The 27667-nt window shown below is 43.8% G+C and overlaps 1 protein-coding gene across 5 annotated transcripts; it reads right to left on the bottom strand.

Moving 5' to 3' along the window:
* Window positions 1-205: 205 nt before the first annotated feature.
* LOC129867009 (protein FAM107B-like) lies at window positions 206-20134 on the bottom strand. 5 transcript variants are annotated; one of them, XR_008761570.1, is made up of 5 exons: window positions 19551-19842; window positions 7521-7695; window positions 5576-5732; window positions 1075-1255; window positions 206-862 (listed from the first exon to the last, which is right to left on the bottom strand). XR_008761570.1 is itself a non-coding variant. In XM_055940096.1 (4 exons), the coding sequence occupies exons 2-4, from the start codon at window positions 7646-7648 to the stop codon at window positions 1136-1138; spliced, it is 405 nt and encodes a 134-aa protein (XP_055796071.1). In that variant the 5' UTR covers window positions 7649-7695; window positions 19944-20134; the 3' UTR covers window positions 206-1135. The 5 variants fall into 5 exon arrangements, 4 of the variants coding, with proteins under 4 accessions (XP_055796071.1, XP_055796070.1, XP_055796069.1 ...); XM_055940096.1 differs by lacking the exon at window positions 19551-19842 and adding an exon at window positions 19944-20134 and having other exon boundaries at window positions 206-1255; XM_055940095.1 differs by lacking the exon at window positions 19551-19842 and adding an exon at window positions 19948-20133 and having other exon boundaries at window positions 206-1255.
* Between the last annotated feature and the right edge of the window lie 7533 nt (window positions 20135-27667).

Genomic DNA, 27667 nt, shown 5'->3' with positions numbered 1-27667 from the left:
ACATTGCAGAGTATGAAAATGTTAAATGATATTAAAAATTAGACGTTGGGTCTGCAGAAGAAGAGAGGATTGTGTTAGGTCTTAGTCAGAAACAATTGACATGGAAAATCTGGGTATCAGAGAAGCACATGAACCCAGCAAAGAACTCGTGCGCACATACTTTCTAGTATCGTCTATAACAATCTCTGTCACATCCAAAGTAAGACTGATTTAATGTCACTTTTATTCATACAAAAAAAAACAATTATAGAAAGAATTATAGAAAGAAAAGTCTCACACTTGGAAAGGGTTCTAGTATTGCTTCAAATAGCATTAGCTGAGGAAATGGTATGTTGGAGATAAAAAATAATAAAAAGTAACCTGGGTGTTTTTTCACACAAAAACTTGTCTTGTCCTGCTCAGGTTCCACACATTGAGCTGTAAAACTAAACAGATGTCTCTCACACTCCCTACATGGGGCTAAAATACTACAAACAAACATAAATAACAGCACATTAATTTGGCATTTTTACAAAACACAGCTTTAAGAGTCCATCCAGTGTCCGCTTTTCTATTCTGGGTTCTGAAAATGAAAACAATGACAACAATAACAGAAGGAGAACTTTCTGTGGCCGGAGAGAGAGGAGCAGACAGGAGAGAGGGAATGGAAACTGTGTGGGTTCTGTTTGTCCCTGCATCAGGCTTCCCAAGAAGACTGGCTGGCTGGCTGTCCTTCATGTAGCATGTTCCGTGTTTTGTGTCCATGTTAAGTCTCCTCTCGGTCTGTGTTTTGAGTGGAGATGCTGATGTGAGTACTATAGCAGGCAGACAAAGCAGTGTGTAGTCTCTATAGGGGATAGTCTTCTCTGCAAAGTCTGTCTGTCTGTTGGTGAGAGAAGCAGAGGTGGTTAAGTTTCCTTGGTCACTGCCTGTGGTGAGAGCTGTAGCAGACAGACAAAGAGGTCTGTAGTACTGTTGGTATTTAGTAGGCAGACAAAAGGGTCTGTAGTCTTTCTCAACAGGGTCAGATAAAACAGAATCAGGAAGTGAAGTCCACCTCAGATGACATGTGCCATAGACTCTGCACAAACATACCTCTATGTACACAGTTGCCCTCTCCTTCTCTCTCAAACATCCCCCCCCACCGCATGGGTCCCTAAGTGGTACGTTCCTCCCCATTAGCCTCCAGCTTGGTCCTCCTAAGATTGCTCTTCATCTTCACAAACTCAGGGGTGTTCTCCTGCTCCTCCTCATCCTTCTGCTGGTCCAACTCCAGCTAAACACAGACAGATAAGTGTGTTAGGTTAAATGTAAGTACAAGTACATTTTGAAGTGTAAACTCAACAAAAAAAAACTTGTCTTTCAAAGATGTTCATTGTAAAGGGTTTAAACACTGTTTCCCATGCTTGTTCAATGAACCATAAACAATTAATGAACATGCACCTGTGGAACGGTCGTTAAGACACTAACAGCTTACAGACGCTAGGCAAATTAAGGTCACAGTTATGAAAACTTAGGACACTAAAGAGGTCTTTCTACGGACTCTGAAAAACACACAAAAAAAGAAGCCCAGGGTCCCTGCTCATCTGTGTGAACGTGCCTTAGGCATGCTGCAAGGAGGCATGAGGACTGCAGATGTGGCCAGGTCAATAAATTGCAATTTTCATACTTTGAGACGCCTAAGACAGCGCTACAGGGAGACAGGACGGACAGCTGATTGTCCTCGCAGTGGCAGACCATGTGTAACAACACCTACACAGGATCTGTACATCCAAACATCACACCTGCGGGACAGGTACAAGATGGCAACAACTGCCCGAGTTACACCAGGAAGGCACAATCCCTCCATCAGTGCTAAGACTGTCCGCAATAGGCTGAGAGAGGCTGGACTGAGGGCTTGTAGGCCTGTTGTAAGGCAGGTCCTCACCAGACATCACCGGCAACAATGTCACCTATGGGCACAAACCCACCGTCGCTGGACCAGACAGGACTGGCAAAAAGTGCTCTTCACTGATAAGTCGCGGTTTTGTCTCACCAGGGGTGATGGTCGGATTCACGTTTATCGTTGAAGGAATGGGAGTTAGAGGCCTGTACTCTGGAGCAGGATCGATTTGGAGGGTCCGTCATGGTCTGGGGCGGTGTGTCACAGCATCATCAGACTGCCTGCAATGACAACAGGATCAATCTCAATGCTGTGCGTTACAGGGAAGACATCCTCCTCCCTCATGCGGTACCCTCCCTGCAGGCTCATCCTGACATGACCCTCCAGCATGACAATACCACCAGCCATACTGCTCGTTCTGTAAATGATTTCCTGCAAGACAGGAATGTCAGTGTTCTGACATGGCCAGCGAAGAGCCCGGATCTCAATCGCATTGAGCATGTCCGGGACCTGTTGGATCGGAGGGTGAGGGCTTGGGCCATTCCCTCCATAAATGTCCGGGAACTTGCAGTTGCCTTGGTGGAAGAGTGGGGTAACATCTCACAGCAAGAACTGGCAAATCTGGTGCACTGCAAATGCACTGCAGTACTTGCAGCTGGTGGCCACACCAGATACTGACTGTTACTTTTGACCCCCCCCCCCCCCCCCCCCCCGTTCAGGGACACATTCAAATGATGTTAGTCACATGTCTGTGGAACTTGTTCAGTTTGTCACTCAGTTGTTGAATCTTATGTTCATACAAATATTTACACATCTTAAGTTTGCTGAAATTTAACACAGTTGACAGTGAGAGAACGCTTCATCTTTTGCTGAATTTAGGTGTGTGTGTGTGTTGAGCTGCCAGTATTGTACCAGGGTGATCTGTGTGTGAGACTTGGGCTATGGTGGTCATACCATTTTGTCAGACGGTGTTTGTCAAGCAAATAACTTCCAATCTCACAGTAATTAACAAATACATTTAGCGTCGCCTGGCTTCCATGCATAGCCTACAAGCCACTGATGCAGACCTTTGGAACAGGTACATTTTAAAAAGTCTAACAAATCCATGTAATATAGCATACACAATAAATCCATTATTTATTTATTTTAGACAGGTCTAAAGAAACATGATATGAAGAAAATGTAGTCTATTTCAGAAGAACAGAATAGCATACTCTGAGTTGTCCTTATGTTAGGCCCTGATCTGGCTATTGCATATGGTTACAGGCTACACTAGTTCATTTAGCAGACAAGATTTACTTAGAATTGCGTGGCATTTTATAGTATTGATGGGTTCTGACTCCTAAACTTGAAACATTTTTAATTATCAGTTATCCTATGGAAATGAGGAGTGCCATACTCTGGTTTCTACACCAGAAGTTACTGGTTATCTGTAGGAGGGATGTATATGGTGGAGGCAATTAAGCTTGGAATGTACTGAGTAAAGGAAATGCAACCACATGGTTGCAGTCACTGATAAGATAAGGGTGGTGAGATGTGGATTAGTGAGGAATGGGGGCCAGGGTCAGGTCACATTAAGGGAGATGGAACAGTTTATTGTCCGCATTACTTAAATTCCTGCCTAGCAATAAAAATTTAATGTTTAGAGGGAAGGAGGATACTTCAACCCATACTGGGGTATATACATACACTTGTGCTGGAGGAAACATGTCTTAAGTCTTTCAGCTGTTTGAACCATTGAGTAAATAAACTTGGTTTGAGCTTTACTAGTCGTTGGTGAGTTTTTACTCTATTTAGAAACAAACAGTATCAAGAATACAATTGAACATAGCTGAAAAAAATAGAAAGGATATTGTCTCCAAACGATTGGAGGGAGTGCATACATTCGGCTACTCTGTGTTGAGCAGTTAACAAAGAAACAAGTCCTCCTATATGCTTAATTTAGAGTTCTTAATGTAACTTTAGATGCAATACAAATGTTGGGCTATTTGTTTTGATTTGTACAAGGCTGCATGATGCAACTAATGAATACATGAGCTCTGCTTAGTTTTTTTGTGTGCAGGCTGCACACATTTCATCAGTCTCTCATTCACAATTTGACAAGTACTTGGGAATGCCTCAAATTTTCCGGCGGCATTCCCTTTGTGTGGCCGTAATGCCCACCTAAAAAAGTCCATGCCTTCTGTGGCCAGTGGCCGTTGTGCTCTTGGGCTGGATATAATCATTATAAATCCCTTGTTGTGCTCCGAAGCACTCACATGGCTCACCCAGCAAAAACAGGGATTTAGACATTTTTGAAATAAATATAAAAATATAATTTCATTTTAAGTATTCAGACCCTTTACTCAGTACTTTGTTAAAGCACCTTTGGCAGCGATTACAGCCTCGAGTCTTCTTGGGAATGACTCTAAAAGCTTGGCACACATAATTTGAGGAGATTCTCCCATTCTTCGGTGCAGATCCTCTTGAGCTTTGTCAGGTTGGATGGGGAGTGTCGCTGCACACCTATTTTCAGGTCTCTCTAGAGATGTTCGATCGGGTTCAAGTCCGGGCTCTGACTGGGCCACTCAAGAACACTTGTCCCGAAGCTAGTCCTACATTGTCTTGGCTGTGCGCTTAGGGTTGTTGTCTTGTTGGAAGGTGAACCGTCACCCCAGTCTGAGGTCCTGAGCAGGTTTTCATCAAGGATATCTCTGTACTTTGCTCCATCCTTTCCCTCGATCCTGACTAGTCTCCCAGTCCCTGCCGCTGAAAAACATCCCTCAGCATGATGCTGCCACCACCATGCTTCACTGTAGGGATGGTGACAGTTTTCCTGAAGCCTTGACGTTTGGCATTCAGGCCAAAGACTTCAATCTTGGTTTCTTCAGACCAGAGAATCTCTTTTCTCATGGTCAAAGTCCTGTAGGTGCCTTTTGGTAAACTCCAAGTGGGCTGTCATGTGCCTTTTACTGAGGAGTGGCTCCCATCAGGCCACCCTACCATAAAGGCTTGATTGGTGGAGTGCTGCAGAGATGGTTGTCCTTCTGGAAGATTCCACAGAGGAACTCTGGAGCCCTCTCTCAGAGTGACCATCGGGTTCTTGGTTACCTCCCTGACCAAGGCCCTTCTCCCCTGATTGCTCAGTTTGGCCGGGCAGCCAGCTCTAGGAAGAGTGTTGGTGGTTCCAAACTTCTTCAATTTAAGAATGATTGAGGCCACTGTGTTCTTGGGGACCTTTAATGCTGCAGACATTTTTTGGTACCCTTCCCCAGATCTGTGCCTCGACACAATCCTGTATCAGAGCTCTATGGATAATTCCTTCGACCCCATGGCTTGGTTTTTGCTATGACATGCACTGTCAACTGTGGGATCTTATATAGACAGGTGTGTGCCTTTCCAAATTATGTCCAATCAATTGAATTGACCACATATGGACTCCAATCAAGTTGTAGAAACATCTTAAGGCTGATCAATGGAAACAGGATGTACCAGAGCTAAACTGCACAATATCACAGTATATTTGTTACCCAGATAAAAACGGCTGCATTGGCCCTTTATTTAACTCAGGAATCACCTGTGTGGAATAACCTGCTTTCAATATACGTTGTATCCCTCATTTACTCAAGTGTTTCCATTATGTTGGCAGTTACCTGTAGGTTTACAGTGTTGGGTGTGTGTAAGTATCACAGTGTGTGTGTGCGGAGGCATGTGTGTGTGTGAATGTGTGTTTACCTGTTCTAGTTTCTGTTGTCTCTTCATTAATTCTATCTCCAGGTCGCTCCTCTTGGTGTGGGCCTCCTGCTCCTCCCTCTGGGCCTTGAGAACCTGCTCTCTCTTCCTCAGCTCCAGAACCTTCTGGAGCTCTGGCTTGTTCTGGGGAGCCAGGCCCCTAGGAGAAACAACCAATCGCAGGAGCTGTTAGTACAAACATCCTCTTTCATAATATAGCTCTCCCTTTCTTTTACTCCAAATTCTGAGAAGTGGCTTGAGCAGTCCCCTTACTGATAGACATGACATTGATGAAATAGGCGTTTCCATTTTGTTGTTACGCACCTGTGTTGAGTTGGGGGGTTTTATGATTTCAAAATGTCTCTGCCTACTGCCATTACATAAATCACAGACCTCAGCCACCCCTGCAGCCAGCTAGTTATCTAATAAGTAACTACTGCATAATAGTATGTTTGTGTTACAGTTAGAACATAGGTAGTTAGGGAAGAGTAAGAGACCGAGGGGGATGGTGTAGCATACTGGTTAAGAGCGTTGGGCCAGTAACCGAACAGTCGCTGGTTCGAATCCCTGAGCTGGCAAGGTGTAATAATCTGCCGTTCTATCCTTGAGCAAGGCAGTTAACCCCCAACATGAACTGCTCCCTGGGCTCTGATGACGTGAACATCGATTAAGGCAGCTCCCCGCACCGTTAAATGCGGAAGACACATTTCAGTTGAATGCATTCAGTTGTGCAACTGACTCCCTAATCCTCCTTACATAACGTTCCTTACCATCCCTGGCTCTCATCATCATCACCACCACCACCATGACTAATCCACTTTAAACCAAATCAAAATCCTCTCAAGTTACCCCTCTCATCATTTCCTTTCTTCCCTTCATACTCCAGAGCTCTGTGTTCATGTCCATAATGCACATGGTTCTGTGCAGTGTGCTAACCGGCTGGACACAGTGATGTAGAGCTGTCAACAGTACACTCTGTGTTTATATATAACATAGCAAAGGCTTTGAGCATCTGTCCATTCAGAGTGAGAAAAAAAAGACACCCTTTGAGCCTCAGCACTGATGCTGTGAATCAAAGCCACACACAGTCATGCATGCAACCACACATACATAACCAGTGTGAACTGCAGCCACGGTCCATTCTGTAACTTACATTTTCCCAAGTGGCAACTCACGGTATTACAAAACCATTCAGCCAAATATCTTCTTCTCAATTCACCAAGACCCATCCATTTATTTTACCCACCCACTCAGTGCAGAACTGTTCACTGGAAACATAAGTTATAGATTGTAAAAAAGATGGTTGTGTGATTGCATTTCTATAATAATATTGGGGCAGTAGGAACCATTAAATACAGTAAGTACAGGTTGATATGTAATAATTCTTAGACAGTAGAAGGAACTAAAGGTTTTATATAATAACTAATTAAAAGTGTCATGCATTAAGGTTTACATAGCAGTACTGTTATGCATCTCCCACAGGGGTATCCCCAATACACACTGTCATAGCATAGCAACACGCTGCATTAGCACACAGTCACACTCGTCTAACAACAGATTCAGGATCAGCTGACTCAACCCTCAACCCTAACCTTAACCAATAGATGGAAATCAACACAATCAAACAGTACGCAAGGATAAACCTTTGAACCTCTGTCTGCAGAGTTGAACAGTATATAACCCTGGCGTTCAAGTCGACCTCATGAATGGCTTGGATCTCATCCATCCACGGTCTGAGCCAGGATTTATTTCTACCACAACACAGTGATCTGCCCTGGGTGGGTGAGTCATGGAAAGATAAACTGGTGTTGTCCGACTAGAAACGTTACGGTTTCCCTCTCGATTAAGACAAGGATCAGAGTATAGACAACTGGGAAATAAAATGTAGTAGAAACAGGAGAAGAAAGAGAAGTGTGTGTTGCCCCAGTGGTGTCCCCAGTCTACTTACATCTTCTGGTTCATCATGAGTTCTCGATGGAGGTCCTGGTGGTTTCTGGAGCCCTTGACTGGATTCAACAGCTTCTTGGGTTTGATCATCTCCTCACAGTCCCCCTCCAGATAGTCCGGCTCAGCCATCACACTCCTGCCCCGAGACAGAGACAGACCTGGGTCCACACACCGATCTGACAAGGGGAGAAGACGGGATTCAATATGTTATTAGTCATTTAATATACATCTCAATTCATGGATTCATTTACACACTGTAATAGTCAACTATACCTGCTCTCTTTCACACAAACACAACCATGTCAAAATCAGGCTTCAGCTCTGGATGCTATCGAGACATTCATCTGTTTAACGCACCGAGACATTACGACCCTCACTACTGAGAGGTTGGAGTTACATAATCATTCCATTCCACTAGAGGAATGTTCCATTCTCCAGAATGGGGCAAACATCTGCATAGAGACTCTCACAGGCAGGGCTGGTTCCAAGCATAAGTGACATAAGCTGTCCCTTATTGCAGAATACCGGCCGGGCACATGCAAAGGGGCCCTGACCCCCAGGGGGACCCCATTGATTTTGATAGTGATTCTCATGCAGATATATTATTAGCATGGCATAAGTCATTAGAAAATGTGTAGAATTACAGAAAATATGCTTTAAAACAAAAATTCTTCACTCCTGTCAAAAGGGGGGCCACTAAAATGTTGTGCCACAAGGTGAGGGGCCCCCCAACCAAATCTCACTTAGGTCCCCCAAAAGGCTAGAGCTGGCGCTGCTCACAGGTCTCACAGATACTGCTGGCAACAACAAGCCGATATCCATCAAAATATCACCTTTATATGGATATACTGCATTTCAAATGTCATCCAGAGATGGAATTACTTGATTACAGACATACAATAAGCTAATCAGATATCAACTCAAATAGGGAGTACTCCCATTACCTATTCTAATTTCTCACAAACTGATTTGAATATCCAAATATAAGGTTACACATTTCCATTAGTCCTACATAGATCTGATCATCTATATAGATCAGAGTACAATTTCCTGCATCCACCAAATTAATGTAAAATGTATGGATAATATATACAGCATGTTTATTTAAGATCATTTCTCCCTGGAGACAACTCCATATTATCATACCAAATCTTCTTATTGTACTTTGCATGAAAACCATATAAAGAGTTATCATGACAGTCTGCATAACAATAACAAAACACACTGCATATGCAAAAATCCCACCCATTGTCCTTTCATTATAAAGTTACACGTTAACCGGTAACACATTTAAGCATAATAAGACTGGTTAAAATGCGTCAAATTATCTAGACAAACAATGGGAAATCTAACAAACGTTCTCCAATTTACTCTGCAGTAGGTGAGGGAAGACTGGTATTCTACACACTGTAGCCATCTCAACTGTTGATTTAAAGTCAGAATAAGTTAAGACTTCCTACTTAAATAGCTTCATTTGAACACTAGACAGGAGAGAGAGATGCACAACTGCTGTGTTCCCTGTGCGCGCAGCTGTCCTACTGAGGTTAGAGCGAAGCGGCTGGTTGGAATGAACTTTGATGAAAGAGCTATTACCTAACAGCCCACAACATAGTGAACACGGCGTCCCCTCACACAGCTCATATTTTAACTATTGACCTGGAAACTGTTTACAACGGTAAATAACTTTAATGACAAAGCTAGTCTCTTTCTCAGAGTTTAAAGGTCAGCCAGGAGTGTAATTAGCACATTCCAAGAATAGGTGCATTTATGAATGGCTTTTGTAAGTAGGCCAAAAACATCAACATGGGATTTTATAACTGTGTGTAGATTACTTAGGTAGTGGTAAGATTTCATAGCCTATGACATAAGAAGTATTCTCATGATTTGTTCATCATCATCATCATCATCGTGCAGCGTAAGCTACAGGGCCCAAAACATGTCATCTGAGACTGAGGCCTGCTAGGCTACATACAATTTTTTTTACTTAATTGGAAACTTTATCAATTGCATTTTTAGTCTGCGTGTAGACCTATGCGTTGAAGATACAACAACGAGAGTCTTAACATCAACACTAGGAAACAGCGAGCATGGAGCTGTAATACAGTATGGACAAGACTGGTTCTCCATTTACTTTTGACAGTTAGAATAGTAGAATACACAAGGTGTGATTTAGAACTGTGGTTGTGCATCAGTAGTTTTTCTCGTTATGTCAGTCACTCAATTAGCCATGTCAGCTAACAATTTTTAGATTGGCGAGTTAGCTGGCCGTTAGTCTATCTAAACTTATTGATTATGGTAGTCATTCTCACTCACTAGGGGGGGGGGGGTTGGTGAAGGGGGCCACTGAGGAGAGCTGTAATGTTTATATCTCAACATTAGAGGTCGCCGCTGCCTCACATCCCAGAGACGAACAAAGAGCCAGTTGCATAACAAAGAGGTGGATGAAAAAAACCATCTGACACGTTTTGACTGATCTTTTTGTCCGACGAGGGCCAGATGTACTGCACATTTGCATGTTTTCAGAGAGGAACAGTAGATAAAGGAAAACATGAAGACATCCTTTAGATCTCATTATGTGAGACGAAAACATCTATTGTGTTTTACAACCTGTGGGGGGTAAAAATGTTTGGTAGTCATAAATCAAACATTAGCCCTATGTATTTCTCATGAAGGCAATACGCAGTGTGTGTCTGTGTGCAAGTTTTAGGTCACATGCACATGCACAGTGAAATGCTTCATTTGGAAGCCCTACTCAACAGTGTAGTATTCAATATCAAAAAAGTACAACAATGTTTTTTTTTAAAGACGAGAAATAAGAGGAAGCTATATACATGGTCAGTGCCAGTACCAAATGTACAGGAATACAGGAGTATTGGGGTAGATATGTACATGTAGTCAGGGATTAGGAGAAAGTGACTGATAGCATGACAAATAATAATAGTAAACAGTATGGCAGCAGCATAAGTGGTGGGTGGGTATGTGCGAGCGTGTGTCTATGTTAGTGTGAGTGTGAGTGTGTGAGTGTGAGTGCGCGCAAGAGTGTCAGTGTAGGCGTGATAGGCGGATATAGAGTACATGTAAACAGGGCACACTGTGTGTGTGTGTGTGCGCGCGCATGCATGTCTGTATATGCGTGTTGCTGCTAAGTACATCAAAAGCAATACCCTTTAGCAGCAGGGGGTAGTGGAGCAACCAGGCTGAGGGTATTGAGAAAGCATCCGTTCACTTAACACATCTGGTGCCACTTCCTCTCTGCCCCAGGGGAAGAGACATAGGGAGTTGAAAGGGCCTAGGCTAGTCCCAGACGGGCTGTATCTCATGTTCTAAAGGGGCTTCCTCACCTCATCTCCTTTTCTTCATGATCAGATCATCTGGCACAACCTGACTGATGAAAACATAGTGCTGGAAATCTACCGGTGTTTTTAGAGAGGATACAAGGGAAGGAAGCCATTTTAGAGTGTGGAGACATGTCCTCTCCCTTCTTGCCTGGGACAGACCGCTAATTCACTGCAACTTCCAGCGCGCTTTTATTCTGAACACTGAGGCTGTACTCGCTCAGTGTTTTAACAGTGGCAAAGTAGGCTACTGTTGCTATTTGATCATAATATAGGCCTACCAGAGTGGCCTACCATCAAAAACAATGGAGAAAATGCATCCCATAACACATGGAAATAGCTGTTCTACCATTCAGCCTACAGTAGCAGCCAATGTGTGGTGTTTAATGTAGGCCGACATTGCATGAGACTTTAGGAAGAAAAATGCAGGGCTTGACATGAACCCGTTTATCCACTTGTCCTTCAGACAAGGAGGTGACTGAACATGTATGATGCAAGAAACCACAAAAAAAAAAAAACATTATTACAGCGAATCAGGCCAATTATGGTACCCTCTATTGGCTACTTAGCTTATTCAAGACGGTCTCAAAATACAACACTTTCCCTTTAAGACAAAAACAAAATCTTTAACTGACTCGCTTTTCAAAAATGTCTGGAAATGTACATGTTTTGGGCTCTTGTAGGAAGCAATTGCTAACTTCTATAACTGGGCTAATAACGCACTAACTAGCAAAGGATATGAACAAATTGTGCACATGCAGCTCTCAAAACAAGCACATCTACTCACGACTGCTCATGCTGTAAACACAGTTCAGTTCAAAGTAAATTGCACAGACCCATATTTGGCAATGGTCTATTTGCATATAGTTCTACTGCAGCTCTGATTGGATATGCTGCACCGGTCTGTGTAGAGTACGGGTATGGCCTGAGTCATCCCCGTCAATGAAATAGAATCCTACTGATGAGTTCTGCCTACAACATAAACTCTTGCATAGTTTGTTTTGTTTCGGTATGTGGCATTGAAAGTGGCTAATATTGCGTGGATTCGATCACAATTGCCACAGTAAAAGGTAAATGTTGATTGTGTTAACAGGGAAAACTTCAGAAAGTTGAGTGAAGTTCAATATCGTGCTTCTCTCCGTGGGCTGATTTTCTTCTGAGTGGCAATCCTGGGGAGCTGCATGGCAGTCTTGGGTGCGCTGGGCACGGGTGTGACATGCTGCCACAACACCTTCTCACTACAATACTGTCACTGAGCGAGCAAAAGACAGAAAAAGAGAGAGTAAACACACATACCCTCCCATCTTATCCTGTGGGACATACAGCATCTGTCAACACCATAACTGAAATATGATTTTAGGCTAAAAGAAATAAACAGCTTTCAGCAGTGTGAGCGTGTGTGTAGAGGACTTTTTAGAAGTGCACTTCCTGCTATTCCAGGCATCCCCATTAAAGCAGCTCTTTCATGTTTATTAGGTGTAGGAACCAGATGGCAAGTGTGTGATTCTCCAGTCAGACCTGACAACCTCACTACAGAGGAACTAATACTCTACAAAAACACTGCTACATGGTCAGATGACACTGACATACACAGAGAGAAGAGGAATAAAACCTTGGTATGCATCTTCTTGTTTACTCTTTCCATGTTGAACCCTCCCACAACCTCTACGTTATGCTGTGTATAAGGGACACTGGGAAACCAGGGGTCGGGAGAGAGGGGTGAAAGGTCAAAATTAACAGATAGAGACATTGAGAGAAAGAGAGCGGAACTAGCCCATTCATTACAATCAGAGGCTGTCAACATCTCAAAACAATACTAGAGTGAACTAATGGGTGAGTACTTTCTCAAGGGTGTTCACTTGTGTTTGCATTTATAAGGAGTAAGAGAGAGAGGGAGGAAGGGATGGGGTGACTGTGTGAGTGTGTATAAAGTAGGTGTGTGTGTGTGTGAGTGAGAGTCACTGAGTCTACACTAGCAGGCTGCATTAGAGCTAATTGAATGACAGTCTTGGCACTGCACAGGGCTACAGCATCAGAACGGATTGTCCTTCACTGGGACTGCATTAACTATCAGCTAAACGCCCGCACACATCCACTTCCTGTTGTTGGCCTTGTGTCTATGACGGTGTGAGTGATGACTGGTCTCCATGGTGATGGAGGGGAAAAATGACAGTTGAGAAGAAATTGAGATGATTCTGACCAAAAGACTCAAAGAATAAGGGGAGGGGACACTTGCTTCATGCGAGTTCATAGGTTGAAATAAAGTAAGAGATTATAAAAACCCTTCCTCTTCGTAGATGTGGTGCTGATGTCCTCATTAGAGAGAGACCAGCTGGCTGCCTGCTTTACCATATGACCCCATGCCCCCCCACAACACACACACTTAGCCATGAAGAAAACCCTGATTAAAAAAACTGAGAAATACAGCCTTCTAACTGACAGAGGCGGATGGAGGGATGAGGAGGAGGAAGAGTTACATGTGGACCAGTGATGTTTAGCAGCGCAGATGTTGTTTCTCACTCAGCACATCCACCTAGAATGGGTTTCGGGGGGCTGCAGTATGGTTTGTATTTCCTGTCCTAGAGCGGGAATAGCAGAGAATTCTAGGGTCTCAGCCCTGAAGGATTGCGGGGAAACACCCCTCCCCAGTTAGGGTGGGGTCCTATTCACAATCAAACGTTTCTCAGGATACACACCCACATAGAGCAGCGTGAGTCATGACAGCGGGAGTCGTGTGAGTCATGATCTGTGTCAGAGCCCTCTAACGTTAGAAATATTGAAACAGTGAAACACCCAAAATGGAACGTTTGTGAACTCTATTCAGCCCGGATGTCATTCCATAAGGGAATAGTGAAAAAGTACAACACACATCCTATCAGTGTCAGCCTAATGCTGAGAGATAATTACAGCTACCATCCAGGAGACACACAACAACAATCATGTCTCCGGCACAGAGGATGTCTGTGTTCTCAAACACACAGTTCTTGTCATCTGCAGCATGTGCAATCTGGTGTTTCCTGGGAAGAAAACTGCAGCAACAGGATTTCCCAACCATGACCTAAGCACATAACTCACTACATGGTACACACGGGCAGTGTACAGCACTTGATAGTATACTTGCTCATAAAATGGATTCAATATTAGCCTACTCATAAGAGGGCTGAATCAGTTACGAGCGTATTGAGTTAGGATAGATAGCTTTGTACAGAAACCAATCTGCAGAGAGATGTTCTCTCCCTCTCTGTGCCACACCCAGACCTCTTCCTGTGCGGCAATCTGCACACTGTACAGAGAGATGGCCCCACTTTCTGTGTACTCTTTCACAATTTCCTGTTAGTATGAGATAACACTCCTATCAAGTAACTAACCCGCCAGTCCCAGTTCTACATTAAAACCAAATGTCTCTGAAGCCTCGGAAGACAAACCGTCTGTTCTTAATTCATCTCTGATTTTCTGAGGCACAGAGTGTGGTATTTAGCCACAAGCAGTAGCCTCTCTAAGTTGGACACAAAATAGATATATGAAGTCATGTTCCTGCCTATTTGTTAAGAGTTGTCTTTAAAGCAGAGGCTTGTGTTATCACACACACACGTTGTAACAGGCAGGGTGATAGGCAGATTATGGTGTGAATATGGAGTGAATGGAGCTCATTGAAAAGGTAGAGACAACAGTTTGAGTCCCGCCATAGGAATGTGATGAACCTGCAGAACTATTCTAATAGTGGAGCATGCCCGTAGCCACACGCCTCAGAACAGAGGATGGTAGAGGAGTGAGACACAGATGGCTAGGTAACCAAACACCTGTCCTCCAGACCAGTGAAAATCATAGCACATATACACACACACAACCCTGGACACCTGCCCCACAAAATAAAGTGATGGGGTTGGGGTAGAGGGGGCAGTTTGGGGAGACAACTGTCCCGCTCTCCTGTCCCCCTGACACAATGGCTGCTCTGTGAGCCAGATATACACGCTCACAGTTGGCACCAACACATGCTAACATAGGAATGCTCAAGGTATATCTGACCAACCATATATCTCTTCACTGTATTTCAGACACCACTGCCAGGAGAAAGGACTTTACTTCAACAGTCACACACAAACGCCGTTAGAACAGACAGTCAAACACTTGCATCGCTCTTATTGTCTGAGGCCAGTGGTGAGCTAAAGCGGTAGGGTGGATTAGGAGTCTTTTGTTTACATACGGTTGTATTTTTTATCTTATTTTGTACTGTTACCGTTAGCAACACGACAGACTACTGTTACAGATAAAGACAGATATAGACGTACCACACTGGCAATAAAACACAGAGAACACGGTAATGACACACAAACATTAATTGAACACATGGGTCACCAAACAACCAGGTGACCCAAAAACACTAATAATTATCATCATACATAGTCTTTGTTCTCTTTTGTGTTATGTTGTCTAAATTGCAGCACAAATCAGGAGCTGTAACATAGCAACACACAATACACAGACAAAAATGTTTTTCCTATCCTTTTGTCAACAAGCTATTTATCAATTATGGCACTGGAACTCTTCCCCATTATAATAAGTATGGACAGTTGGCCGACTGACTTTAGTTTGACTGACCTCAAAGACTACAGTAATGCAGTAATGTACCTCCATTCTGAACAGAGACTGTCTGTGTGTTACTAATAAGACAGGATCATGTCGGGATTCAGCCTAGAAGGTTTTAATCCAATTCATGTAGCGCAGACTCCCCATCTCCTGTATACTTTAACCCAACAAGCCCTCTTACTGTAGGGAGGGGTGCTTTTAGTCGCTCTGTGTGTGTGTGTGTGTGTGTGTGTGTGTCTAAAATCCATTTGTGAAATACAGAGTGGTCTGTACAGTAATGGTACTTTATTCTGATTGAGGCTCCTGGCCTTATGAAGGGAAATCAATGCCGAGCCATAGAGAAGCTGTGTGTTTGTTCCTTGCCATAAAACATTTTCAGAGAGGTAGTGTATTAATATGTAACATTAAAAACCTGTTTGTGATTAAAGGTATACTTCGGGATTTTGGCAGAGGCTCTTTATCTACTTCCCCAGAGTCAGATGAACTCGTGGATACCATTTTTATGTCTCTGTGTGCAGTTTCAAGGAAGTTGCTGACTAGCGCAATTGCTAACTAACATGAGCACAATGACTGGAAGTCAATGGGTATCAATGGGTATAGCATGCTAGCAGATTGATACCTACAGAATTCCAGTCATTGCGCTGACGCTAGTTAGCATTGGCTCGCAAAACTACCACTAACTTAGTTCATACTGGACACAGAGATATAAAATGGTATCCACGAGTTCATCTGACTCTGGGTAAGTAGATAAAGAGCCTCATTCTATGGTCCCATCTTTTGTTCTATGGGTGTTATTGAACACCATTTGTAGGGGAGAAAGAGAGAAAACGTGTTCCACGTGTGTGACCGCCTCCAGCTCTACGATCAGGTGATTAGGGCAGGGGAGAGACCATGCCCCCTCAAACCTCAATACCGGAGCTGTGCAGCAATAATGTGTATCGGTGCCAGCTTGGTGTAAACAACTGCTTTGTGTTCTAATGTTCTATCATTTCATCAATGCTGGAGATATTGCATCATGGCTTATAGGTTATGTAGCTGGCCAATTAGCACTGACACAGTCTAAATCCTACATATACACACAAAAGTATGTGGACACCCCTTCAAATTAGTGGATTCAGCCATTTCGACTGACAGGTGTATAAAATTGAGCACAGCCATGCAATCTCCATAGACAAACATTGGCAGTAGAATGGCCTTACTGAAGAGCTCAGTGATTTTCAACGTGGCACCATCATAGGAGGCCACCTTTCAACAAGTCAGTTCATCAAATTTCTGCCCTGCTAGAGCTGCCCCAGTCAACAGTAAGTGCAGTTATTGTGAAGTGGAAACATCTAGGAGAAACAACGGCTCAGCCGCAAAGTGGTAGGCCACACAAGCTCACAGAACCGGACCGCCGAATGCTGAAGAGCGTAAAAATCATCTGCCGTTGGTTGCAGCACTCACTACCGAGTTCCAAACTGCCTCCGGAACCAATGTCAGCACAAGAACTGTTCGGCGGGAGCTTCATGAAATGGGTTTCAATGGATGAGCAGCCACACACAAGCCTAAGATCAACATGCGTAATGCCAAGCATCGGCTGGAGTGGTGTAAAGCTCGCCGGCATTGGACTCCTGAGCAGTGGAAACACGTTCTCTGGAGAGAAGAATCACGCTTCATCCTCTGGCAGTCCGACAGACGTATCTGGGTTGGCGGATGCCAGGAGAACGCTACCTTCCCAAATGCATAGTGCCAACTGTAAAGCTTGGTGGAGGAGGAATAATGGTCTGGGACTGTTTTTCATGGTTCAGGTTAGGCCCCTTAGTTCCAGTGAAGGGAAATCTTAACGCTACAGCATACATTGACATTCTAGACGATCCTGTGCTTCCAACTTTGTGGCAACAGTTTGGGGAATGCCCTTTCCTGTTTCAGCATGACAATGCACCCGTGCACGAAGTGAGGGCCAATCAGAAAAGGTTTATCGAGATCAATGTAGAAGATCTTGACTGGCCTGCACAGAGCCCTGACATCAACACCTGGGATGAATTGGAACGCCGACTGCGAGCCAGGTCGAATCGCCCAACATCAGCACCCGACTTCACTAATGCTGAATGGAAGCAAGTCCCCACAGCAATGTTCTACCATCTAGTGGAAAGCTTTCCCAGAAAAGTGGAGGCTGTTATAGCAGCAAAGGGGGACCAAGTCCATATTAATGCCCATGATTTTTGAATTAGATGTTCGTCAAGCACGTGTCCACATACTTTTGTTCACGTAGTGTATTTCTCCCTCATTGCACATACACCTTGCACATTTAATATCAAAATAGATTTGCAGTGTAGCCTGTTTATTTTACAGTGTACGTTATTCATGTAAATTCATCGGTTTAAACTTTCTGTCTGTATATTCTGTGTAGCGTCTGTCGGTATACTACCCAGATCCACAAAGCATCTCAGAGTAGGAGTGCTGATCTAGGATCAGGTTCCTACCTGTACATATAATTGTATTCATTATGATCTAAAAGGAGAAACTAATCCTAGATCAGCACTCCTACACAGAGAGTCTACACAAACACAGAGAAAGACAGAGAAGCAACATGGTAGACTTTCCTGCTCATAAATACAAATCATATGGATTGTCCCTCTAACCACTCTGACATCAAAGCAATTGAAAATCACATCAAACAGAAGGACAGTGGAAAGTAAATAAGAGAGCGAGAGAGAGAGACATGGAGGTAAGTGTGCAGCATGCCCAGTTTGTCTGTGGCTCAGGTCAGTCTGCTGACTAATGAACATGGTTGTCCTACTCCTACTGCACAGAGACATTACACATTGACTGATGCATGTAGAGGACCCTAAACACACGTGCATTTTAGGGATGTATCAGATTACATCCAAAACGAAAAAGGCACCTGTAACTGCCAGAGTCTATTCACAATACCTGAGACATGGACACATTCCTGAGACAAGAACACACTCCATGTCAGCATACCTGAGAGCAACATTTCTTTGTGGGGTATTCCTGCATGCTGCAGTTGGTAATGTAGAGTATATCCTTGATCACTGGGGATGATGATATGTGTGTGTGTTGGGGGGGGGGGCATGATGAACAGAGAGAGCAGGGCCAGGAGATGGAGAGAGTGAGAGAAAGGAGAGAAAGAGCAGGGCCAGGAGATGGAGAGAGTGAGAGAAAGGAGAGAAAGAGCAGGGCCAGGAGATGGAGAGAGTGAGAGAAAAGAGAGATAGGGAAGGGCAGTTCAAAGATCAGAAAACAGATGTAAAGCATTTAGTAAACTCCCTTCTAAATGACTACCACGTGTTGGGCCTTTCCCCTCATCCCCACTCACCCTCTCAACTCTGTGCAATTTACACATTCAGATTCTGGATTTCTTATTTACATGTCCTGTATCTCTCTTTCACTCAACTCTCATCTCCTTTCTTCCACCCCTCTCTGGTAGTTGATTACTGAAAGTGATGTTCTGAGAAATTACTCAAGACAATGATTTCCTCTCCGACTTACACACATTTTTGGCATTGCAAGCAAGATTTAGTTCTGAGTTCCGAATTTATGTATACTCCAACTACTATCTGTAGAATATAATACTTTACGGCCTTCAAGATGGAATCTCTCTCCTGTACCCACTGGGCTATGCTACAGTTCTGTCTAGTACATATGAGATGTCTGGGTTCAGTGTGGTTAAAGTTTGACAAAGGTAGCTATCAGTCATTAGAACCCTTGGCTATAACTGACCACATGGACAAGTCTGATTGCATAAAAGATCAATGTCAGAGACACAAGACATAGGGTACACACACCAGGAGTGTCATGTCTCTCTGGTTGACAGTGAAAGGGCAGTGTGTCAGAGAAGACTAGGACCACGTGCTCCAGACCAGCAGAACAGAGTGATCCATCACTGCCTGTCTATGCTGTACACACTGATACAATCTAAATACCCATTTGTTTACTCAGACTTCAGCTATCCAACTCAAAACTAACAAAAAGGCAACTAAGATGTAGGTAGCCCACTTCAGTGACAATGTTTATAGCCTATAAACCAATCTGTATATTATGTCAAATAGTTAAAGAAAAATAAATCACTCACACACAGTGATTCATACGATTTCAATAAATCTTACTTTCTCCAACAGGTTCCATAAACGCATTGGTTAAAGTCCCGAAGTTGATAATGACTGGATTGATTAGAGGTTGACAGATGGGCGAAACAACGGTCTTATTCTGAATCTCTTCTGCTCCTTTCCTCACTGTCCTGTTAGCGAAACAACATGCGCTTTTAAAGCAACAATGAGTCCCGAGTTTCTGTTTCGCAATATCTCCGTTTCTATAGCCTCAAATTGAACACTTCTTATCAGCGCGGCGTTGTTTCAAGAAAATCAAACAAAACTAGATGGTTAAATCGGGCACTACACGCGGCCGGATGGATAGGCTATTGCCAAAGCACACACGCTGCTTTGTGTGTGCGCTCATGAAACAGACAAAACTGAAACAGACAAACGAAAACATACACATACCTACCTAAAATCGATCCCGACGCTAGTTCTCCAAGTCGACTAGTTAAATATTTAAAAGGGCAAAGTGGTGTTGAGCCTCATCCGTGCTTCTCCAGATCACTTCTCAGTTTAGGTGTGTCTGCGAATCTGCTTGTGTGCTTCTATGAAACTGTTCAACTGCACACACATACATACACATTCGGCCCATAGAACATTTAAATGAATGCCGGATGGGCGGGCCAATATGATGTCATGCTCCTCCTCTCTTTCTCTTTCTGCCCCGAGCTCTTAACGGGGTGTGGCAGGGTAGCGAGCCGCTGTGGCTGGGTCTAGGAGACGTACAGAGAGACACACACACACACACACACACACACACACACACACACACACACACACACACACACACACACACACACACACACACATAGAGATCCGATACCCATCCACATCAACTAGCTGCAGAGGAGAGGTTCAAAAGCTACAAGTTCCTAGATGTGTACATCACTGAGGAACGGAAATGGTTGCTTCACACTGACAGTGGTGAAGAAGGTGCAACTGGGCCACAAACGTCTACAGATGCACAATCGAGAGCATTCTATCAGGCTGTATCACCCGGTGTCACAGGAAGGCCAAGAAGATCATCAAGAACCGCAGCCACGGCCTGTTCACCCTGCTACCATCTAGAAGGCGGAGAGAGAACAGGTGCTTCAAAACTGGGACAGAGAGACTGATAAAGAGCTTCTATCTCCAGGTCATGATCAGACTGTTATATAGTCATCACCAGTACCGTGCCCTGAACCTTAGACACTGTCACTTGCCGGCTAACCTAATATAGCCAGGCATAAAAGAAACACCCGAAACTAGATTCTGGTCTTGATAAGAATTTTAAAAAAGGAGTGTCGCCTTTTTAACGTCCAAAAGCAGAAGTGGAGTCCCAGGCTCTCTCTTCCATTTCCCATGAAAACCGGAACTTCCGGCAACTCTGCTAAGACTACTAGCCAGCGACCACCCTGTATTCTACCCTGCACCTTAGAGACTACTGCCCAATGTACATACTCAGTGAACACTAGTCACCTTAATAATGTTTACATACTGATTTACCCACTTTATACAGTGCCTTGCAAAAGTCATCCCCGTGGCGTTTTTCCTATTTTGTTGCATTACAACCTGTAATTTAAATTGATGTTTATTTGGATTTCATGTAATCGACATACACAAAATAGTACAAATTGGTGAATTGAAATGAAAAATATAACTTGTTTAAAAAAATCAAATCAAATATTAAAACTGAAAAGTTGTGCGTGTATATGTATTCACCCCCTTTGCTATGATGCCCCTAAATAAGATCTGGTGCAACCAATTACCTTCAGAAGTCACATTAGTCAGTTAAATAAATCCCACCTGTGTGCAATCTAAGTGTGACATGCTCTGTCACATGATCTCAGTATATATACACAGGTTCTGAAAGGGCCTAGAGTCTGCAACACCACTAAGCAAGCAGCACTATGAGGACCAAGGAGCTCTCCAAACAGGTCAGGGACAAAGTTGTGGAAAAGTACAGATCAGGGTTGGGTTACAAAAAAATATCAAAAACTTTGAACATCCCATGGAGCACCATTAAATCCATTATTACATTTTTTTAAGACTATGGCACCACAACAAACCTGCCAAGAGAGGGCCGCCCACCAAATCTCACAGACCAGGCAAGGAGGGCATTAATCAGATAGGTAACAAAAGATAACCACGGAGCTGCAAAGCTCCACAGCGGAGATTGGAGTATCTGTCCATGGGACCATTTTAAGCCGTACACTCCACAGAGCAGGGCTTTATGGAAGAATGGCCAGATAAAAAGCTATTGCTTAAGAAGAAAATAAGCAAACACGTTTGGTGTTCGCCAAACGGCATGTGGGAGACTCCCCAAACATATGGAAGAAGGTACTCTGGTCAGATGAGACTATAATTGAGCTTTTTGGCCATCAAAGAAAACACCTCTCATCACCCCGAGAGCACCATCCCACAGTGAAGCACGGTGGTGGCAGCATCATGCTGTGGGGATATTTTTCATCGGCAGGGACTGGGAAACTGGTCCGAATTGAAGGAATGATGGATGGCGCTAAATACAGGTAAATTCTTGAGGGAAACCTGTTTCAGTCTTCCAGAGATTTGAGACTGGGACGGAGGTTCACCTTCCAGCAGGACAATGACCCTAAGCATACTGCAAAAGCAACACTTGAGTGGTTTAAGGGGAAACATTTAAATGTCTTGGAATGGCCTAGTCAAAGCCCAAACCTCAATCCAATTGAGACTCTGTGGTATGACTGAAAGATTGCTGTACGCCAGCAGAACCGATCCAACTTGAAGGAGCTGGAGCAGTTTTGCCTTGAAGAATGGGCAAAAATCCCAGTGGCTGGATGTGCCAAGCTTATAGAGACATACCCTAAGAGACTTGCAGCTGTAGTTGCTGCAAAAGGTGGCTCTACAAAGTATTGACTTTGGAGGAGTGAATAGTTATGCACGCTCAAGTTTTCAGTTTTTTTGTCTTATTTCTTGTTTGTTTCACCATAAAAAAAGATGTAGCATCTTCAAAGTGGTAGGCATGTTGTGTAAATCAAATTATACAAACCCCCCAAAAATCTATTTTAATTCCAGGTTGTTAGGCAACAAAATAGGGAAAATGCCAAGGGGGTGAATACTTTCGCAAGCCTCTGTATGTATATACTGTATGCTAGTCATGGCTCATCCTATATAACTACTGCTGTACATACCTTTTCTAATAATATACTGTCCATACACATCATTCACATATACAGTATGTGAACCCACGAGTGTGTGTGTGTGTGTGCGTGCGGGTGTGTGTGTGTGTGTGTTTGTGTGTGTATGTACAGTACAATGGGTCAAGACAGGGGTCACCACTGACAGAGACAACACTCCCACCAGAGACCGCTGTTACTGCAGCCTACCATCATTCAGGAAACAGATGGAGACAGAGAGAGACAGTAACATCATAGGAATTAAACACTGATTTGACAGTGTAAGTCAATAGTTATGAATATGATTAATCATGAGAGCAAGTATCAAATAAAATACTATTTTATTTGTCACATACACATGGTTAGCAGATGTTAATGCGAGTGTAGCGAAATGCTTGTGCTTCTAGTTGCGACAATGCAGTAATAACCAACGAGTAATCTAACCTAACAATTCCACAACTACTTATACACACAAGTGTAAAGGGATAAAGAATATGTACATAAAGATATATGAATGAGTGATGGTACAGAACGGCATAGGCAAGATGCAGTAGATGGTATCGAGTACAGTATATACATTTGAGATGAGTAATGTAGGGTATGTAAACATAAAAGTAAATAGTTTAAAGTGGCTAGTGATACATGTATTACATAAAGATGGCAAGATGCAGTAGATGATAATGTATATGTATATACTGTACTCTAAGTGGCATTGTTTAAAGTGGCTAGTGATACATTTTTGATCAATTTCCATCAATTTCCATTATTAAAGTGAGCTGGAGTTGAGTCAGTATGTTGGCAGCAGCCACTCGATGTTAGTGGTGGCTGTTTAACAGTCTGATGGCCTTGAGATAGAAGCTGTTTTTCAGTCTCTCGTTCCCTGCTTTGATGCACCTGTACTGACCTCGCCTTCTGGATGATAGCGGGGTGAACAGGCAGTGGCTCAGGTGGTTGTTGTCCTTGATGATCTTTATGGCCTTCCTGTGACATCGGGTGGTGTAGGTGTCTTGGAGGGCAGGTAGTTTGCCCCCAGTGATGCGTTGTGCAGACCTCACTACCCTCTGGAGAGCCTTACGGTTGTGGGCAGAGCAGTTGCCGTACCAGGCGGTGATACAGCCCGACAGGATGCGCTCGATTGTGCATCTGTAGAAGTTTATGAGTGCTTTTGGTGACAAGCCGAATTTCTTCAGCCTCCTGAGGTTGAAGAGGCGCTGCTGCGCCTTCTTCACAACGCTGTCTGTGTGGGTGGACAAATTCAGTTTGTCCGTGATGTGTACACCGAGGAACTTAAAACTTACTACCCTCTCTACTACTGTCCCGTCGATGTGGATAGGGGGGTGCTCCCTCTGCTGTTTCCTGAAGTCCACAATCATCTCCTTTGTTTTGTTGACGTTGAGTGTGAGGTTATTTTCCTGACACCACACTCCGAGGGCCCTCACCTCCTCCCTGTAGGCCGTCTCGTCGTTGTTGGTAATCAAGCCTACCACTGTAGTGTCGTCCGCAAACTTGATGATTGAGTTGGAGGCGTGCATGTGTAACGGATGTGAAATGGCTAGCTAGTTAGCGGGTACGCGCTAGTAGCATTTCAATCAGTTAAGTCACTTGCTCTGAGACTTAAGTAGTGTTGCCCCTTGCTCTGCAAGGGCCGCGGCTTTTGTGGAGCGATGGGTAACGACCGTGCTTCGTGGGCGACCGTTGTCGATGTGTGCAGAGGGTCCCTGGTTCGCGCCCGTGTCGGGGCGAGGGGACGGTTTAAAGTTATACTGTTACATTGGTGCCGTGACCCGGATCACTGGTTGCAGCGGAAAAGGAGGAGGTTGAAAGGGGGGTGAGTGTAACGGATGTGAAATGGCTAGCTAGTTAGCGGGTACGCGCTAGTAGCATTTCAATCAGTTAAGTCACTTGCTCTGAGACTTAAGTAGTGTTGCCCCTTGCTCTGCAAGGGCCGCGGCTTTTGTGGAGCGATGGGTAACGACCGTGCTTCGTGGGCGACCGTTGTCGATGTGTGCAGAGGGTCCCTGGTTCGCGCCCGTGTCGGGGCGAGGGGACGGTTTAAAGTTATACTGTTACACATGGCCACGCAGTCGTGGGTGAACAGGGAGTACAGGAGAGGGCTCAGAACACACCCTTGTGGGGCCCCAGTGTTGAGGATCAGCGGGGTGGAGATGTTGTTCCCTACCCTCACCACCTGGGGGCGGCCCGTCAGGAAGTCCAGTACCCAGTTGCACAGGGCGGGGTCGAGACCCAGTGTCTCGAGCTTGATGACGAGTTTGGAGGGTACTATGGTGTTAAATGCTGAGCTGTAGTCGATGAACAGCATTCTCACATAGGTATTCCTCTTGTCCAGATGGGTTAGGGCAGTGCAGTGTGGTTGCGATTGCGTCGTCTGTGGACCTATTGGGGCGGTAAGCAAATTGGAGTGGGTCTAGGGTGTCAGGTAGGGTGGAGGTGATATGGTCCTTGACTTGTCTCTCAAAGCACTTCATGATGACGGAAGTGAGTGCTACGGGGCGGTAGTCGTTTAGCTCAGTTACCTTAGCTTTCTTGGGAACAGGAACAATGGTGGCCCTCTTGAAGCATGTGGGAACAGCAGACTGGGATAAGGATTGATTGAATATGTCCGTAAACACACCAGCCAGCTGGTCTGCGCATGCTCTGAGGACGCGGGTGGGGATGCCGTCTGGGCCTGCAGCCTTGCGAGGGTTAACACGTTTAAATGTTTTACTCACGTCGGCTGCAGTGAAGGAGTCCGCAGGTTTTGGTAGAACTATGACTAATCACTGAGAGCAAGTATTCATTGATATTGTATTGCAAACAAGCATAGCTTCTTTCTAAAGTGTTTGCATCCTTTTTACTGTAACAGATTTGTTTGTGTGATGAGTAAGCTTACCTGAAACCTGAAGACATGCATTTGCTCCCAATACTAATGCCTAGACTTTAGATCAGTGGGCTAAATCTATATTATGTTGCACAGACGACCCAGAAAACAATTCAGTCAGTTTGGCATACATACAGTAGTCTTGCCATGTAGTCAGTTAATTCCTCACAAACCTGGTTAAAGAACGGTTAAATAAAAAGACTTGCATAACTTTATTTTCAGTTGTGGATTGTCATGGAAACAGGTATGTGTAGGAAACTAAACATGCCACTGATCAAAGGCCTTATCACACACATCTGTTAACTGCTTCCGTTCAGGGGTAAGGCTCGGTGGTTAACGGGAAGTTTGGGGGACTTTTTTATGTGGTTTCAATGGTAGTTGGTTGAAATGCAATGGGTAGCACTATATATGATGATTCTGAAATTATTTGGTATTTACCTATTATTTATTACTAGATATACAGTATATCAATGGGTACCTCCTCATACTTATTCAAATTATTTATCAACATTGAAGAGTTTGTTTCCAAAATGCTATATCCACACATTTTTCACATTTGAGTTTTTTCATCAGAAACGATTACCTATGGGTACCTTCATGAGTATGTCAAATATTACTGTTCTCAGATTTTTTATTCATAGATCTTAAATGTGTATGACAATGCTATATGTCCATTGTTTAGCTGGAATGGTATGTTTGTATCTTGTATATTTTACTGTGGTATGTGGTTGTCTCACCAGTTCTCTTACAGTTTTGTTTAATCGCTTTATTACTATTTTCACAAGTATGTGGTAGAATTTCACAACTCTTAGTACAAATCTCAAAATAGATCATCAAAAAGGCTGTAACTTTTTCAAATCAAATCAAGTTGTATATGTCACGTGCGCCGAATACAACAGGTATAGACCATACAGTGAAATGCTTACTTACAAGTACTTAACCAACAATGCAGTTTTAAGAAAATCCCCCAAAAAGTAAGAGATAAGAAAAACAAACAACTAAAGAGCAGCAGTAAATAACAATAGCGGGGCTATATACAGGGGAACCTGCTTGGGGGGTTAATGCAAATAGCCTAGGTAGCCATTTGATTAGCTGTTCAGGAGTCAGGAGTCTTATGGCTTGGGGGTAGAAGCTGTTTAGAAGCCTCTTGGACCTAGACTTGGCGCTCCCGTACCACTTGCCGTGCGGTAGCTAAGAGAACAGTCTATGAATAGGGTGGCTGGAGTCTTTGACAATTTTTAGGGCCTTCCTCTGACACCGCCTGGTATAGAGGTCCTGGATGGCAGGAAGCTTGGCACCGGTGATGTACTGGGCCGTACGCACTATCCTCTGTAGTGCCTTGCAGTCGGAGGTCGAGCAGTTGCCATACCAGGCAGTGATGCAACCCGTCAGGATGCGCTCAATGGTGCAGCTGTAAAACCTTTTGAGGATCTGAGGATCCATGCCAAATCGTTTCAGTCTCCTGAGGGGGAATAGGTTTTGTCATGCCCTCTTCACTACTGTCTTGGTGTGCTTGGACCATGTTAGTTTGTTGGTGATGTGGACGCCAAGGAACTTGAAGCTCTCAACCTGCTCCACTACAGCCCCGTCGATGAGAATGGAGGCGTGCTCGGGCCTACTTTTCCTGTAGTCCACAATCATCTTCTTTGTCTTGATCATGTTGAGAGAGAGGTTGTTGTCCTTGCACCACACGGTCAGGTCTCTGACCTCCTCCTTATAGGTTGTCTCATCGTTGTCGGTGATCAGGCCCACTGTACCACTGTTGTGTCATCAGCAAACTTAATAATGATGTTGGAGTCGTTTGGCGGTGTTGGAGTTGTTCACCACACCTAATCAGTGTTTCATCTACAAATACCTTTCATATAAAGTAATTGCCTTACTGTGCAATACTCACAATACTTCTCATTTGTTTAAATATGTTTGACGATCACTTAATCCAACTCTGCTTAATGTTAATCACTTAACTGCTTGTCAAACCAATATATTTTAAACTGGTTGGTCTACTGTATATGGATTTTGAGAACTACAGAAATAAAATGTGTGTTTGTAAAGTATAAACATCTAAATTACATGTATGATACATGATAACCATACAAAATCCTACTTGTTATTGCTAA

Source organism: Salvelinus fontinalis, chromosome 12 (assembly GCF_029448725.1).
Source record: "Salvelinus fontinalis isolate EN_2023a chromosome 12, ASM2944872v1, whole genome shotgun sequence".
Taxonomy (NCBI): Eukaryota; Metazoa; Chordata; class Actinopteri; order Salmoniformes; family Salmonidae; genus Salvelinus; species Salvelinus fontinalis.
Note: the sequence above shows the minus strand (reverse complement) of the source record. Positions and strands in the feature narration are given on the sequence as shown.

Bases quoted from the DNA above. Each gene is read 5' to 3' on its own strand.
- LOC129867009 (XM_055940094.1), bottom strand. The intron at 5,733-7,520 runs GTAAGTAGACTG...TGTTTCTCCTAG, and splicing joins CTCATGATGAACCAGAAGAT to GGGCCTGGCTCCCCAGAACA. The intron at 1,256-5,575 runs GTAAACACACAT...GTCTGTGTTTAG, and splicing joins GACAACAGAAACTAGAACAG to CTGGAGTTGGACCAGCAGAA.